Genomic DNA, 16186 nt, shown 5'->3' with positions numbered 1-16186 from the left:
CCAAAGGATGACACACCTATGAGAACTCTACTCTATATACATTGCCTTTCTCAAATGCCAATTTGAGTGCTAATACAGTATATATAATTGCACAGGGGAGAACATACAAACTCCACACACTAAGGTAACTAATGTTTTGTGTGCATGTGCCAAATGGATTCTGATACAATATACTGGTGATAACCTATACACTTACTCCTACCATGGGGTGCGGAGTGGATTAGCCATCGCTCTCTATCCTAATCTATTAAGAAATATACATTTTGAGAGGTTTTGGATACCTTATATTTTCGCTACTTCTGGAAGCAATCAATATTTGCTGTATTTTCAATATTGATCAGTAATAACCTATGTGTGTTGCATAATGCCTAATATTTTAATATGATCTATTAAAAGTTTTTTTTTTTTAGCAAATTTATAAAGTGTGCCCCACAACAGACCTATAGTTTATTGCCCTTTACCTCTCTGTAAAGACTCTTTACCTGCATATTTCAAATGTCGGCAGGAACAATGTTGACAGTTTATGTTAGAATTAGGTTGTGGTAGCATTGTGAATGTTGTATATGAAATACTGTAGTTAGACTGTTGTCGTTATAGTCTGGTGAACCACTTTAGGACATGACTAAGTAATCTATAATATTTTTAAGACTGGTACAAGTACAAGGCATGGTTGGTGTCTATGTACTTACCTAGCTGGAGCAGCACAACATTGCTGTGTTTCAAAGCCAAATTCCTTAGCTCCTGGAAACACAGAAAAAAAAATGTTTTTTTAAGAATGACATGACATCCTTTAACCACTCAATACATACAAAATATAATTAGGCTTACCATACTATCCCTTTAAACTGGGATACTCATGGATTACACGAGTTCTGTGGGTGGCTGACTTCAAGCCTGCATTTCACCTGGTTTATTCAGCCACAGAATCTTTGTCATTTATGAGTGTCCCAGTTTAAAGGGTTTGGGATTGCGTGACCGGTGGTCAGGAGTCCGCCGGTCAACATCCTGATGGCGGAATGCCGATGGGGGGGGGTGAATGCAAGCCCCTTGAGGGCTCACTGCGCTTGCCACCCTGCAGGCTCGGTGTCGTGGACACCCATGAGTGGGAATAGTCCCTGTTGGTCGGCATGCCTACCGGCGGGATCGTGAGCGGGTGGAATCCAAGGGTCGGCGGTCACATAACTGTATCCAGTTTTAAGGGCCTAAGTATAATCAAAGATAACACTTCATTTGTGAGAATTCAGTTTACTGCTAATGATCATTCAACTCTCCCACCAAACAGCTGATCTGTGAAAATTTTGATGGAAGCATGTGTGACCAACTTGTTCATAGATGCTGCCATTTGATAAGAATACTGAAACAATGCAATTCAGCATGTGTGGTCACTGCATTTGTTTGGCCAACTGCTTTGCTGCCCACACACCATAAGAGAAAGTTTCTAGTGTGAAAATAAATAGTTGATATTGGGTATTTCATTCAAGTACACTGATATTTTTTATAAGAAGTGCATGAATGCCAACACAGGCAGAGTGTCTAACACTAGCTGCTCAGGTTGTAGGGACAGATGGGGAGGGCCGTAGTGACTGGAGGGCAGTGTGGCCGATGCCCCAGAGTCAGACCGCCAACCATGGTCAGCTGCCACCACCGCCGGAAAGCTGAATTGCTGGACAACCACTGATAATATACTGGATATCATAGTGGTTCCTGCCCAGGATTGCCTGAAGTAAGAAAACTGCCATCCTGGGGGACCTGTACCCAGCAAGATAAAGGTAACTTAAGTGTGGTGGCATAAATGATAGGGTGGGTGGTAAAGGGCATAAAATATATAATAGGTGAGGGAGTGATGGATATTAAATATGTAAATGATGGGGATAAAGAGCGTGAAATATAGAAGGGTGGGGTGATAAATGTCAACTATATGGGGGGATACAAAAAAATTCTAAAAATAATATACTAGTGATGGAGTAAACGGGGCACAAGTCCCTAAATATACAGTGAATGGCTACACAGGAATGGGTGGGAGGATCTTTGAGCACAAAAAACAAAATATTTATCATGGAAGAGGTAAGGGAGGGGACACAAAATCGTTAATAAGATATATAAGGGAAGGAGTGGGGGCCGGGGCAAACGCAGGATTTTTAGAGGGGGGTATCCATACATGTTTTACATCTATCTATGCACGTCACAGATTTCCACCCTACCTCTATTATACCATGAGAGGTCCACCATATGCCACTTATATGCCAATTATATATCCCCACTATGCTCTTTATATGGTCATTATATAACCGGAATGCCCTTTATATGCCCATAAGCCGTCCCCCACATTCCTCATTATAAGCTCATCAGATGTCCCTCATGCCCCTTACATGGCTCTGGCCATCAAGCATATATTTATATAGAATGTGATGGGAGATAATAACCACTTGTTCCACCTAGTCTGCCCTAAACACATATACATGCACACACATACACACTAGGGATCATTTTTTGTTGCGAGCCAATTAACCTACCACTATATTTTTGGATTGTGGGAGGAAACTCGCGCAAGCACGGGGAGACTATACAAACTACACACAGTTGGGGCCATTTCATGAAATCAAATCAATGATCTCAGCACTGAGACAGTAATGCTAACCATTACACTATCCATCCACCAAAATATATGGATAGTAGAAATATTAGTTTTGTACATGTCACAGATCTTCTAAATCGTCATAATATTTTACAGCAGGGGTTGCGTTATTCCTCAGAATACTAATTAAACAGATACTGGATAGACAATTAAACATACTGTATATTAACATCACTTGTGTTTTCTACAAAATGAATCTGTATGTTAAAATCCACATTTCCAGACAAATTGGGTTATTTTCATTTACAGTTGCTACACAGTGAGAGTTTCAAGATCATACAGAGAACCTGTAGTAGATATACTGGATTCTTGCTAGTATAGATAAACAACAAGTATTTGGAATGGATGCAGACACACAGGGGCTGGGGGTTGGGGTAGTGTACCCGGTGCTGCTGCTGATGGAGTGATATATAGTGCCCAGAAGCCCGCACATAGGGGGTAATTCCAAGTTGATCGCAGCAGGATTTTTGATAGCAATTGGGCAAAGCCACGTGCACAGCAGGGGAGGCAGATATAACATGTGCAGAAAGAGTTAGATTTGGGTGGGTTATTTTATTTCTGTGCAGGGTAAATACTGGCTGCTTTATTTTTACACTGCAAATTAGATTGCAGATTGAACACACCCCACCCAAATCTAACTCTCTCTGCACATGTTATATCTGCCTCCCCTGCAGTGCACATGGTTTTGCCCAATTGCTAACAAAAATCCTGCTGCGATCAACTTGGAATTACCCCCATAGCTAGAGGAGAGGAGACGCATGCAATAGCACCACCAGCAACACCCATCCCCAACCACATACTACACTGTGCGGGCTGCTGCGTCCCAGAACAAGACGAGGAGCCTGGCAGAGCAGAAAGCAGGGCACTCACACACAGCAGAGGCTTGGACTGACGGTCGGGCGTGATGGGCAGCCTGTTATGGAAATGGCATTTACTTACTGTTGATGAGTGTGGCGCCGAACCGGAGTCCATGTGAGCGGAGCTGCTGCTGTACATGCACAGCATCTCCCTCGAACATCTGTGTGTATTGAAGAGAGCTTTGTCGATCAGAGGAGCTCTGAGTCTGGCTGCAGGAGCTCCGACCGTGCCGGCGGGGTGCTGCGGCTGGTGCAGAGATGGAGACAAGGCTGTCTCTGAAAAATACATTTGGTCTGTCAAGGGGGATTTCTGGGTACTCAGAACCCCTCCCACGTGCGCTGGGGGGGGGGGCAACATTTATTACATGTAAATGTGTAATAAACTGGCGCATGTAACTTTAGTCATGATTGGCACTGTCTGGATTGCATGAAAGGATATAATATAAAATGCTTGGTGTCTTCTTTTTATAATATATCCTTTTCTTGAAATCCAGATCGTTCCGACTGCATTTACAATATATTTCTGTATTTACAGATACACACATTTATTTGTTTTCTAGAGAAGGTACAGATGCAGCCGCGCTCATCATGGCTTCACTGTGGCAATAAGTGCACACTGGGAACACCTTGTCGCACCCGAGCCTAGCTGCGGCAATAGCTGCTCAATACATTCTCAATGGGGCAAGCGCGTGACTAAGACACATGCGGAACGCTAGACATGCACGTGGTTGCGGCAGACAAGGCATATTCACGCCTAGATGTAGCCACAATGAGCGCGGCTACATCTGTACCTAGGTATTGTTAGCAGACAATTTAAAATGTAATTTTCACTCATTAAATGGCCTATTTTCAGGGAGTAATGTAAATATTAAATAACTCCACAATGTTTCATGGAAGAACTGCAGCAGATACCGTTTTAGACAAACCACTTCCGGCATGAGTAGTACAAGAAGTGAAGGGTTCTAACATTTTGGAGCCCCTGTCCCTGATTGCGTATTTTGTTACATTCAACCGCAATAAGAAAATGTAATTACCAGGTCTAAAACCTGATTATAAATATGAACTTTCAATAAAAAGCGACCAGTGGTGTGCCTCTAATATACTATAAAAGGAGTTCCAGTAACCGGAATGCCTGTTTTGTGCAAACAAAAAAGGCTAAAAGGGCATATTTATTAATATGTTTGGTGTGCCCGTGAAGTTAAAGATTCCTTATTAATGCAATTCATGGCAATAAGAAATCTTTAATTGCTTAAATGTACCATTGAGTTGCTGAGACAGGGGTTCCAATAAGAGCCGGTCCCGGTGACAGCATGAAGTAACGTGATCACACATGTGCTTCGGACCTGAGTTATGGAACTGTGTATGAGGCGATGTCCATTGGCGCATGTGCAAACAGTGATAACTATATCATATCGCTGATAGAATAGTCCATAGGCTACTGGCAGCTAACGTCATCTTTAGATGGCGTTAGCTGCCAGTGCCAACCTCAGGAATGCTTCGCACTCTGGAGCTAGGTTAATCCGACAACTAAGTAGCCCACTATAGTAACCTTTGGAAGCTGTTGTTGCAGTTGGAAATGAAGGGACCATGGCAGTTATCGGAGATCATTGCTACAATCCCTCCTGCTTACATCCAGGGGATCTTTAATATTTGCTAGTCCCCACTGGAAATCACCTGTTTTCATCCCACAAATATATTTCTATATATGCACCTAAATGAGCAGTACCTTGGCATATAATATAGTGGCAATAATAAGGGCTAAATATTTTCAGCTGGAGGTTTTCAAAATCACAGATTTTTGGCAATGTTGCCATCTGTTTTTAATATGGCAACGGCATAAAAGGCAACACCTGGAGAATGTTCCCTTTAATAAAACTGCTTAAATGGTTTGAAAAAACCTGCAAGTCAATGCATTTACCTATAGACCTATGAGGGGTGATTCAGACCAGATCTTAGATATGCTACAATTAGCACATCTGCAATCAGTTTCTCCGACATGCGGGGGGATGCCCAGTACAGGGCTAGTCCACCCCGCATGTCAGGCCCTATCACCCTTCCTCCTCCGCACATGTACAAATGCATTGCACGGCGGCGATGCTGTCGCACCCGCCAAGTAGCTCCCTGCTTGTGCAGCTTAGTTGCGCTGGCAGGCAGTTACCCGCCACATTCTGGGCCGCAGTGGCTGCGTGTGACATCAGCAATGGTCCGGGCACGCCTGCATTGTCCGGACTGCGCCCCCCCCAACTTCGTTCTACCGCCATTGGCATGCCTCCTCCCGCCCTGTGACCGTGTCTGCCTGTCAATGGATGCACACGCGTATTGCGCCCGCTGCACGAGCACACAATCAAAAGGGCTTCAGGCTGCGATCGCTACCATTGCAGCGATTGGGTCTGAATTAGGCCTTATACGCATTTGTATTGAGGATGCTGGATAGTTTTTCGTCTAAACAGCAATAGTTAATTATTGCACTTAATTTACACTAATAAACTAAAAAAATAAGAATTTACTCACCGGTAATTTTATTTCTCGTAGTCCGTAGTGGATGCTGGGTACTCCGTAAGGGCCATGGGGAATAGACGGGCTCCACAGGAGACTGGGCACTCTTAAAAGAAAGATTAGGTACTATATCTGGTGTGCACTGGCTCCTCCCTCTGTGCCCCTCCTCCAGACCTCAGTTAAGGAAACTGTGCCCAGAAGAGCTGACATTACTAGGAAAGGATTTGGAATCCAGGGTAAGACTCATACCAGCCACACCAATCACACCGTACAACTTGTGATAACTATACCCAGTTAACAGTATGAATAACAACTGAGCCTCATGTAATAGATGGCTCATAACAATAACCCTTTAGTTAAGCAATAACTATATACACGTATTGCAGAAAGTCCGCACTTGGGACGGGCTCCCAGCATCCACTACGGACTACGAGAAACAGAATTACCGGTGAGTAAATTCTTATTTTCTCTGACGTCCTAGTGGATGCTGGGTACTCCGTAAGGACCATGGGGATTATACCAAAGCTCCCAAACGGGCGGAAGAGTGCGGATGACTCTGCAGCACCGAATGAGCAAACTCAAGGTCCTCCTCAGCCAGGGTATCAAACTTGTAGAATTTTGCAAAAGTGTTTGAACCCGACCAAGTAGCAGCTCGGCAAAGTTGTAAAGCCGAGACCCCTCGGGCAGCCGCCCAAGAAGAGCCCACCTTCCTTGTGGAATGGGCTTTCACTGATTTAGGATGCGGCAGTCCAGCTGCAGAATGCGCAAGCTGAATCGTGCTACAGATCCAGCGAGCAATAGTCTGCTTTGAAGCAGGAGCACCCAGCTTGTTGGGTGCATGCAGGATAAACAGCGAGTCAGTTTTTCTGACTCTAGCCGTCCTGGAAACATAGAGTTTCAGGGCCCGGACTACGTCCAGCAACTTGGAATCCTCCAAGTCCCTAGTAGCCGCAGGCACCACAATAGGTTGGTTCAAATGAAACGATGATACCACCTTAGGGAGAAATTGGGGACGAGTCCTCAATTCTGCCCTTTCCATATGGAAGATCAGATATGGGCTTTTACATGACAAAGCCGCCAATTCTGACACACGCCTAGTCCAAGCTAAGGCCAAAAGCATGACCACTTTCCACGTGAGATATTTTAGCTCCACGGTCTTAAGTGGCTCAAACCAGTGGGATTTTAGGAATCCAACACAACGTTAAGATCCCAAGGTGCCACTGGAGGCACAAAAGGGGCTGAATATGCAGCACCCCTGTAACAACGTCCGAACTTCAGGCAGTGAAGCCAGTTCTTTTTGAGAGAAAAAGGGATAGGGCCGAAATCTTGGCCTTTATGGATCCTAATTTTAGGCCCATAGTCACTCCTGACTGTAGGAAGTGCAGGAATCGACCCCGCTGGAATTCCTCTGTAGGGCCTTCCCGGCCACACACCAAGCAACCTATTTTCGCCATATACAGTGAAAAAGTATTGCTGTCACGTCTTTCCTAGCCTTTATCAGCGTAGGAATAACTGCATCCGGAATGCCCTTTTCCGCTAGGATTCGGCGTTCAACCGCCATGCCGTCCAACGCAGCCGCGGTAAGTCTTGGAACAGACAGGGCCCCTGTTGCAACATGTCCTGACTGAGAGGCAGAGGCCATGGGTCCTCAGAGCATTTCTTGCAGTTCCGGGTACCGAGTCCTTCTTGGCCAATCCGGAGCAAAGAATATTGTTCACACTCCTCCTTTTATTACAATTCTCAGCCCTTGGGTCTGAGAGGAAGAGGAGGGAATATATAGACCGACTGGAACACCCACGGTGTTACTAGTGCGACCACACCTATCGCCTGAGAGTCCCTTGACCCAGTGTAAAACCTTTTTTATCTTTTTATTGAGGTGGGACGCCATGTAGTCCACCTGAGGCAGTTCCCATCAATTTGCAAAACTGCGTGAAGACTTCCTGATGAAGTCACCACTTTCCCGGGTGGAGGTCGTGCCTGCTGAGGAAGTCTGCTTCCCAGTTGTCCACTCCCGGAATGAACACTGCTGATAGTGCGCTTACTTGATTCTCCGCCCAGCGAAGAATTCTGGTGGCTTCTAATCTCGCCACCCTGCTCCTTGTGCCGCCCTGGCGGTTTACATGAGCCCCTGCGGTCTGACTGGATCAGAACCGGTTGGTCGCGAAGCAGGAACTCCGCTTGACTTAGGGCGTTGTATATGGCCCTTAGTTCCAGGATATTGATGTGAAGGCAAGTCTGTTGGCTTGACTATAAACCTTGGAATTTTCTTCCCTGTGTAACTGCCCCCCACCCTCGGAGGCTTGCATCCGTGGTCACCAGGACCCAGTCCTGAATGCCGAATCTGCGGCCCTCGAGAAGGTGAGCACTCCGCAGCCACCACAGGAGAGACACCCTGGCCCTGGGGGATAGGGTGATTAACCGATGCATCTGAAGATGTGATCCGGACCACTTGTCCAGTAAGTTCCATTGTCCTTGCATGGAACCAGCCGAAGGGGATGGCCTCGTATGATGCCACCATCCTTCCCAGGACTCGAGTGCAGTGATGCACTGACACCTGTTTTGGTTTTCAATAGAATCCTGACCAGTGTCATGAGCTCCTGAGCTCTCTCTATCGGGACATAAACCCTTTTCTGGTCTGTGTCTAGGATCATGCCTAGGCGAGGCAGATGAGCTGTAGGAACCAACTGCGACTTCGGAATATATAGAATCCAGTCGTGTTGCCGTTTCACTTCCAGAGAAGGTGATACGCTGTCCAGCAACTGCTCTCTTGATCTCGCTTTTATGAGGAGATCATCCAAGTATGTGATAATAGTGACACCTTGCTTCCGCAGGAGCACCATCATATCCGCCATTACCTTGGTGAAATTGGTAATGACAATCCCGTACCGCAATTCTGAGGTACGCCTGATGAGGTGGATAAATGGGGACATGAAGGTATGCATCCCTTATGTCCCGATTCATTTCAGGCTTGCAATGACCGCTCTTAGCGATTCCATCTTGAACCTGAACCTTTTCAGGTATATGTTCAGGGATTTTAATTCAATATGGGTCTAACCGAACCGTCTGGTTTCGGGATTATAACATGGTCGAATAATAACACCCTCTTGTTGAAGGAGGAGACCCTTGACCACCACCTGTTGAAGATACAATTTACGAATTGCAGTTAACACTGGCTCCCTCTCTTGGGGGGAAGCCCGCCGGGTCCTCGGTGATGGGGCATCTTCTCACAGTCCAGCCTGTATACCTGTGACACAATTTCTATTGCCCAGGGATCTAACAGGGAGTGAACCCACTTGTGGCTGAACCTACGAAGGCATGTCCCCACCGGGCCTAGCTCCGCCTGTGGAGCCCCAGCGACAAGCGGTGGATTTTTGTAGAGGCCGGGGAGGACTTCTGTTCCTGGGGACTAGCTGTGTTGTACAGCTTCTTTCCTCTGCCCCCGGCTCTGACAAGAAAGGACGCACCTCAGACTTTCTTGTTTCTTTATTCGAAAAGCTGCATTTAATAATGTCGTGCTTTCCTAGGCTGTGCAGGAATATAGGGCAAACTAGCAGAATTACCAACTATAGCTGTGGAGACCAGGTCCGAGAACCTTTCTCCACACAATCCTCAGCCTTCCATATGCCTCTTAAGTCGGCATCATCTGTCCAATGTATATTCTACAGGACACGTCAAGCAGAAATCGACATAGCTTTGACTCTAGGACCCAGTATACTCATGTCCCTTTGGGCATGCTTTATAATTATATATCTATCACTTAAGACAGCATCTTAAAATATTTATATGCATACTAGGGTCTCAATTTCTGCTGATAAGGAACCTGTCCACGCTGCCACAGCGCTATAAACCCATGCCGCACCAATCGCCGGTCTGGGTAGTATACTAGAATGTGCACACTATCTGCAGGATCCCTGAGAATAGCTAGTGCAAACAGGACACCCTAGGGGAAGATTCTCAACACATCCTGGCCCTAGTGGGGAAAGGATACAGCCTGAGAATTCTCTTGTGGGAAGCTGCCGTCTCTTGTCTGGAGATTCCCGCTCTTTTTCCTCATGAGAGGAGGGAAATTTATCTCAGCATTCTTCCCCTTAACATGTGTACTCTTGTGTCAGGGACAGATGAGTCATCAGTGATATGCAAATCATCTTTTATTCCAATAATCATATATTGAATATCTTTTAGCCCTCTTGGCTGTAACTTTGCATTATCGTAGTCGACAGTGGAGTTAAACTCCGTGTCGATACCAGTGTTTGTTATTTTGGATAGTGAGCATAGAGAGACTCTGAAGGACTCTGTGACATAGGGACAGACCAGGGTAGATTTCTTTCTGTTCCCTAACCTTTTGTGCAATAATTTTACCTCAGCACTTACACATATCCAAACAGGTGTCGGCGTTGTCGACGGAGACACCCTCCCACACACATATCCGCTCTATCACCTCCTTAGAGGAGCCTTTTACCTCAGACATGTCGACAAACGCGTGCCGACACACCACACACACAGGGGATGCTCTATTTGAAGACAGTTCCCCCACCAGGCCCTTTGGAGAGACAGAGAGAGAGTATGCCAGCACACACCACAGCGCTATATAATACAGGGATGTACACTATACTCAGTGATTTTTCCCCTATAGCAGCTTATATACACAGTTTTGCGCCTAAATTTATGTGCCCCCCCCCTCTCTTTTTTACCCTTTGTGTACCAGGATACTGCAGGGGAGAGCCTGGGGAGTTTCCTTCCAGCTGAGCTGTGAAGAGAAAATGGCGCCGGTGTGCTGAGGAAGAAGGCCCGGCCCCCTCAGCGGCGGGCTTCTGTCCTTTTATGTACTTTAATGGCGGGGGTTAATGCATATATACAGTTTATCAGACTGTATTATGTGCTTTTCGCCAAGTAAGGTAATCTATTTGCTGCCCAGGGCGCCCCCCCCCCCAGCGCCCTGCACCCATCAGTGACCGGAGTGTGTGGTGTGCTAAGGGAGCAATGGCGCACAGCTGCAGTGCTGTGCGCTACCTTAATGAAGACCGGAGTCTTCAGCCGCCGATTTTCAACTTCTCTTCGGTTCTTCTGGCTCTGCAAGGGGGACGGCGGCGCGGCTCCAGGACCGGACGACCGAGGACTGGGCCTGTGTTCGATCCCTCTGGAGCTAATGGTGTCCAGTAGCCTTAGAAGCCCAAGCTAGCTGCAAGCAGGTAGGTTCGCTTCTCTCCCCTCAGTCCCACGTAGTAGTGAGTCTGTTGCCAGCAGATCTCACTGAAAATAAAAAACCTAACAAATACTTTCTTTTCTAGGAAGCTCAGGAGAGCCCCTAGGGTGCATCCAGCTCTGGCCGGGCACAGATTCTAACTGAGGTCTGGAGGAGGGGCATGGAGGGAGGAGCCAGTGCATACCAGATATAGTACCTAATCTTTCTTTTAAGAGTGCCCAGTCTCCTGCGGAGCCCGTCTCTTCCCCATGGTCCTTACGGAGTACCCAGCATCCACTAGGACGTCAGAGAAATTATGTTTTTGTCTGTTTTTTCCAAGGTGGTGCAAAAATTAATGAACTGATTTTCATGAAAATTGCATTTGTAGTGGAAAACCCTAGAAATAACCTGTACTTTGTTTTATATCGATCCGTCAAGTTGAAGCTGAGCAATAACAACTACAAAATGTATTAACAACATCAATGCAAGAGATAGGAAATGACCCCCCCAATCCTCCCATAAACGTACTAGCTTGGGAAAAACATCAGTGAAGGCGAAAAAAGCAAGACTAGCCAGATAATCCAAAAGGCAGCAACAAAAGAGAAGAAATTCTGCGTCTTCGGCAGAGTAATGTAAGAGCTACAGAAATTGAAGAAAAGCGAGAAATGTGTCCACTTCCAGACAATGAGTATCACGTTTTGATAAGATCTTCAGAATTAGAGACTGTGCAAAAGGAACAATTTGCCTTAAGGGGGGTACTCACCGAGCGACATTCGCTATCGCTGCTGCTAGATTGGCCTGCATGAGCGGCGAGAGAGATGTGTGCTGAGCGGTTCGCTCAGCACACATCTCTCCTGCATCGGCCCGTCTATATGGGCTTTTAGATACAGAACATCCCAGATAAAAAAAAATTGTTGGAACCTAAAAAGGGATTGTGTTTTCAACTACAACCCACTCAGTGATTATGCCAGTCAGATACTGGAGAAATGAATGATGTCTGCATATTCTGTAATGTTCTGCAGTGGAAAGGAGAGTCACAGGGAATATACTGTTTCTCAGATAGTCTGGCTACATCCCACAAACTCACCACCGGGGGAACCCTTACAATCACTGTTGAATGGGGAGCATCCACTAGCTAAAGATTTTCTTTGTGCGATACGAGCATACAGTCTGGGTTTCAGTTTACATAATTTGGTGCAAACGAGATACAGGTGGGTCCCTTCTTGCTGTGATGCATTTGCAAATGTGCACTCATCGTGGTAGCGGCTATTCACACTTATTCAAGTACAGTCATGGGCAGTGCCGTTTCTTGCGGCGGGTGAGCTGTGCAACCGCACGGGGCGCCCGCCGCTGCACTTTGCGTGTCCTTGTCTGCTGCTCCTAGCTCTTCCTGAGCACTCCTGCTCGGGGGCGGAGTTTTGCGGAATGACGCGATTGCGTCGTGACGTCACGACGCAATCGAGTCATTCCGCGAAACCACGCCCCCCGAGCAGGAGTATTCGGGATGATGGAGGAGGAGCAGACAAGCTGGAAGGAAGAGGCGGCCGGCGCGAGGGAGGTGAGGCGGCCCGACCCGAAGAGGGGGAAGGTTCTCTATATATGAGTAGTCTCTCTTTCTCTCTCCCCCCTCCCTCTCCCTTCCTTCCCCCCCACTTGACACCTGCCTGCCGCACTGTATAAAATGGGGACACCTGCCTGTGTACTGTGTAAAATGGGGACACCTGCCTGCCGCACTGTATAAAATGGGGACACCTGCCTGTGTACTGTGTAAAATGGGGACACCTGCCTGCCGCACTGTATAAAATGGGGACACCTGCCTGTGTACTGTGTAAAATGGGGACACCTGCCTGCCGTACTGTGTAAAATGGGGACACCTGCCTGCCGTAATGTGTAAAATGGGGACACTTGCCTGCCGTACTGTGTAAAATGGGGACACTTGCCTGCCGTAATGTGTAAAATGGGGACACTTGCCTGCCGTAATGTGTAAAATGGGGACATGTGCCTGCCGTAATGTGTAAAATGGGGACACTTGCCTGCCGTAATGTGTAAAATGGGGACACCTGCCTGTGTACTGTGTAAAATGGGGACACCTGCCTGCGTACTGTGTAAAACGGGGACACCTGCCTGCGTACTGTGTAAAAAGGGGACACCTGCCTGCGTACTGTGTGATTTGGACACTTGCCTGGCGTACTGTGCAAAATGGGTACACCTGCCTGACGTAATGTGTAAAATGGGGACACTTGCCTGCCGTACTGTGTAAAATGGGGACATGTGCCTGCCGTAATGTGTAAAATGGGGACACTTGCCTGCCGTAATGTGTAAAATGGGGACACCTGCCTGCTGTGATGTGTAAGATGGGGACACCTGCCTGATGTACTGTGTAAAATGGGGACTTTTGATTTTTTAATTTTTCCTTGTGGTGTCCGTGATGAAATCAGATGAGGCCACGCCCACTTTAATGAAACCACACCCATTTTAATGAGGCCATGCCCCCTTGCCGGGAGCGCACACTCATGCTTTTTGTTTTTTTTTATAGCTGGGGGGGGGGGGGCATTTTGAAATCTCGCACTGGGAGCCAAATTGGCTAGAAACAGCCCTGGTCATGGGTGCGTACGCACTAATGTATTCCCTAAGGAAGTGGATGCGTACGGAAACTGGTTGTGGAAATGATCTGTGATTGTGAATAATTGGGAGTCAGATGACTGTGGACATATCTGTATCTGAGGGAACTTTTTGCCTACCTATAAAATCAAGGGGTAAATATTCCATCTTTGCAACCAACAATCAACGATACTCCCAAATTCCTTCAAAACACGTAAATGCAGATTTATTTACAACAGAGTCAAACTAGAATGTTCCTTATTCCAAACTTGAATTCACTCATGGGGCAGGATGTAAAGCAGTGCAAGTTTGTAGACACATTCCAACTCGCGCCTTCTCGCACTTTGAGAAGGTGCAAGTTCGCGGCACAACTCGCAAATGTAATGCTGTGCTAGTTTTTAGTAAAAAAAAACTCTACCCTGCATGCGAGGTCTGGCGAAAACACAGACCTGAAACCTAGTGGTTAAATTTGCACCTTTTAATTCGAGTTGCATTACAAGGTGCAAATTTTGACAGAAGCATGCACAGATTAGAGAGATCTGTGTATGCTTCTGACTGTAAAAGTAAAGAAAGACTTAAAAAAAAATGCCCCCCCCAAAGGCATAACCAGCCCGGGCTCTTTGAGCCGGTCCTGGTTTCAAAGATACAGGGAAAAAATTGGCTAGGGTTACCCCGTATTTTAACAATCAGCACCGGGCTCTTGGACTGGTCCTGGTTCCAAAAACACAAGGGGGGAAAAGAAATAGGGGTCCCCGCATTGTTGAAACCAGTACCGCGCTCCACTAGCTGGGGAGGTAATGCCGCAGCGGGAGGGCACTTTTATATAGGTCCCTGTGGTCGCAGCATCACCCCCCACAACTAGTCACCCCTGGGGGAGTGGGGGCCCCTACAATAAAGAGGTCTCCCCCTCCAGGCACCCACAGGCTAGGGATGGTGCACAAAGCTGTCCCTGGCACCCATGGGCGGTGTGTGCCAGGCTGATAGGCATAAAATGTGTTGAAAAATATATATATATTGTCTTTTGCTGTTGAACCACCGGTCCCAGCAAGCCTCCCTGCATGCTGGTACTTGGAGAACCACAAGTACTAGCATGCGGGGCATTTAAGGGCCTGCTGGTACCTGTAGTTCCAGAACAAAAGAAATATTCAAATAAACAAACAGACACACACAGTGACCGTAACATTTTATTAACACACACTTACACATACTTACCTGCATCCCACGCTGCCATTCACGTCCCCTTCTCCAGTAGAATCCATCAGGGTACCTGTGGGAAAAAAAATACTCACCTAATATTCGGTGTAGATCGGTCTTCTTTGGTACCTCCCTGGCTAATGGAGCCCAGTGCTGGTTTTAAAAATATGGGGAACTCCTACTTCTTTTTCCCCAAAAATTTTTGGAACCAGGAATGGTCCGAGAGTCCGGTGCTGATTGTTAAAATATGGGGGAACCCTAGCCAATTTCCCCCCGTATTTTTGCAACCAGGACCGGCTCAAAGAGCCCGGGGCTAGTTATGCTTTTGGGGGGACCTTCAAGTCTTTTTTTTAATTGAACTCTTTCTTTACTTTTACAGTCAGAAGCATGCAGAGATTGAGTGCCATTGAGTTTGCTACTTCCTCAAGTTTGAGTCACAATTCGTTTTTTCAGGCGACAGACGCTGCCAGTGATCACAAGGGGTGCCAGAGCGGATGAGGTGAATGCATGTGTGATGCGCTCAAGTATGTGGCATAATGTAAAAATGTTGTTACTGTACTAACATGGGAGTCAGATTGTGTGGTGGTGCTAGCGACCATACATTTTCTGAAAGTCTATTGAACCTTGCATGGGGAAAATACCAGAGGTAAATAGTGAAATATGCCTTTCAACTGGAGGCAATCAGTTTGCTGGCTGTCAGGATCCTGGTGTTCAGGATACCGACGCTGGAATCCCGAGAGCCAACAATACAGACAGCTGGAATCCAGGCTCACAGGAGCTATTCCCACTCCGTCCATGACAACCATAGAGTAAGAATAGAACTTGTGGCGAGCACAGCGAGCATGCAAGGGGAATCTTTGCGCTCGCCATGCTGACGGCATTCTGGCAGGCAGGATGCCGCTACTGGGATACTGACAGCCGGCATCTCGCCAGTAACACATATGTACTACCTTTAAACTAGAGATGTGCGGCGGGCACTTTTTTTTCGTGTTTTGTGTTTTAATCTTGGATCAGGATCCTCACTCGTGTTTTGGATTTGGATTGGTTTTGCCAAAACCACCCTTGCGGGTTTTGGATCTGGATTTTTGAAAAAAAAAAAACACAAAAACAGCTAAAATCACAGAATTTGGAGATAATTTTGATCCTACGGTATTATTAACCTCAATAAAAGTAATTTCCAGTCTATTCTGAACACCTCACAATATTGTTTTTAGGCGAAAC

General features: G+C 46.6%; 1 protein-coding gene across 1 annotated transcript in view; it reads right to left on the bottom strand.

Annotated features, from left to right (window-relative positions):
- LOC134969333 (C-signal-like) overlaps window positions 1-16186 on the bottom strand; it is a 398632-nt gene that overhangs the window by 305679 nt on the left and 76767 nt on the right. Inside the window, exon 2 of the mRNA XM_063945239.1 lies at window positions 690-741. Coding sequence (XP_063801309.1) covers window positions 690-741 — 52 coding nt within the window. The remainder of the gene's footprint in view (window positions 1-689; window positions 742-16186) is intronic.

Source organism: Pseudophryne corroboree, chromosome 11 (genome assembly GCF_028390025.1).
Source record: "Pseudophryne corroboree isolate aPseCor3 chromosome 11, aPseCor3.hap2, whole genome shotgun sequence".
NCBI lineage: Eukaryota > Metazoa > Chordata > Amphibia > Anura > Myobatrachidae > Pseudophryne > Pseudophryne corroboree.
Note: the sequence above shows the minus strand (reverse complement) of the source record. Positions and strands in the feature narration are given on the sequence as shown.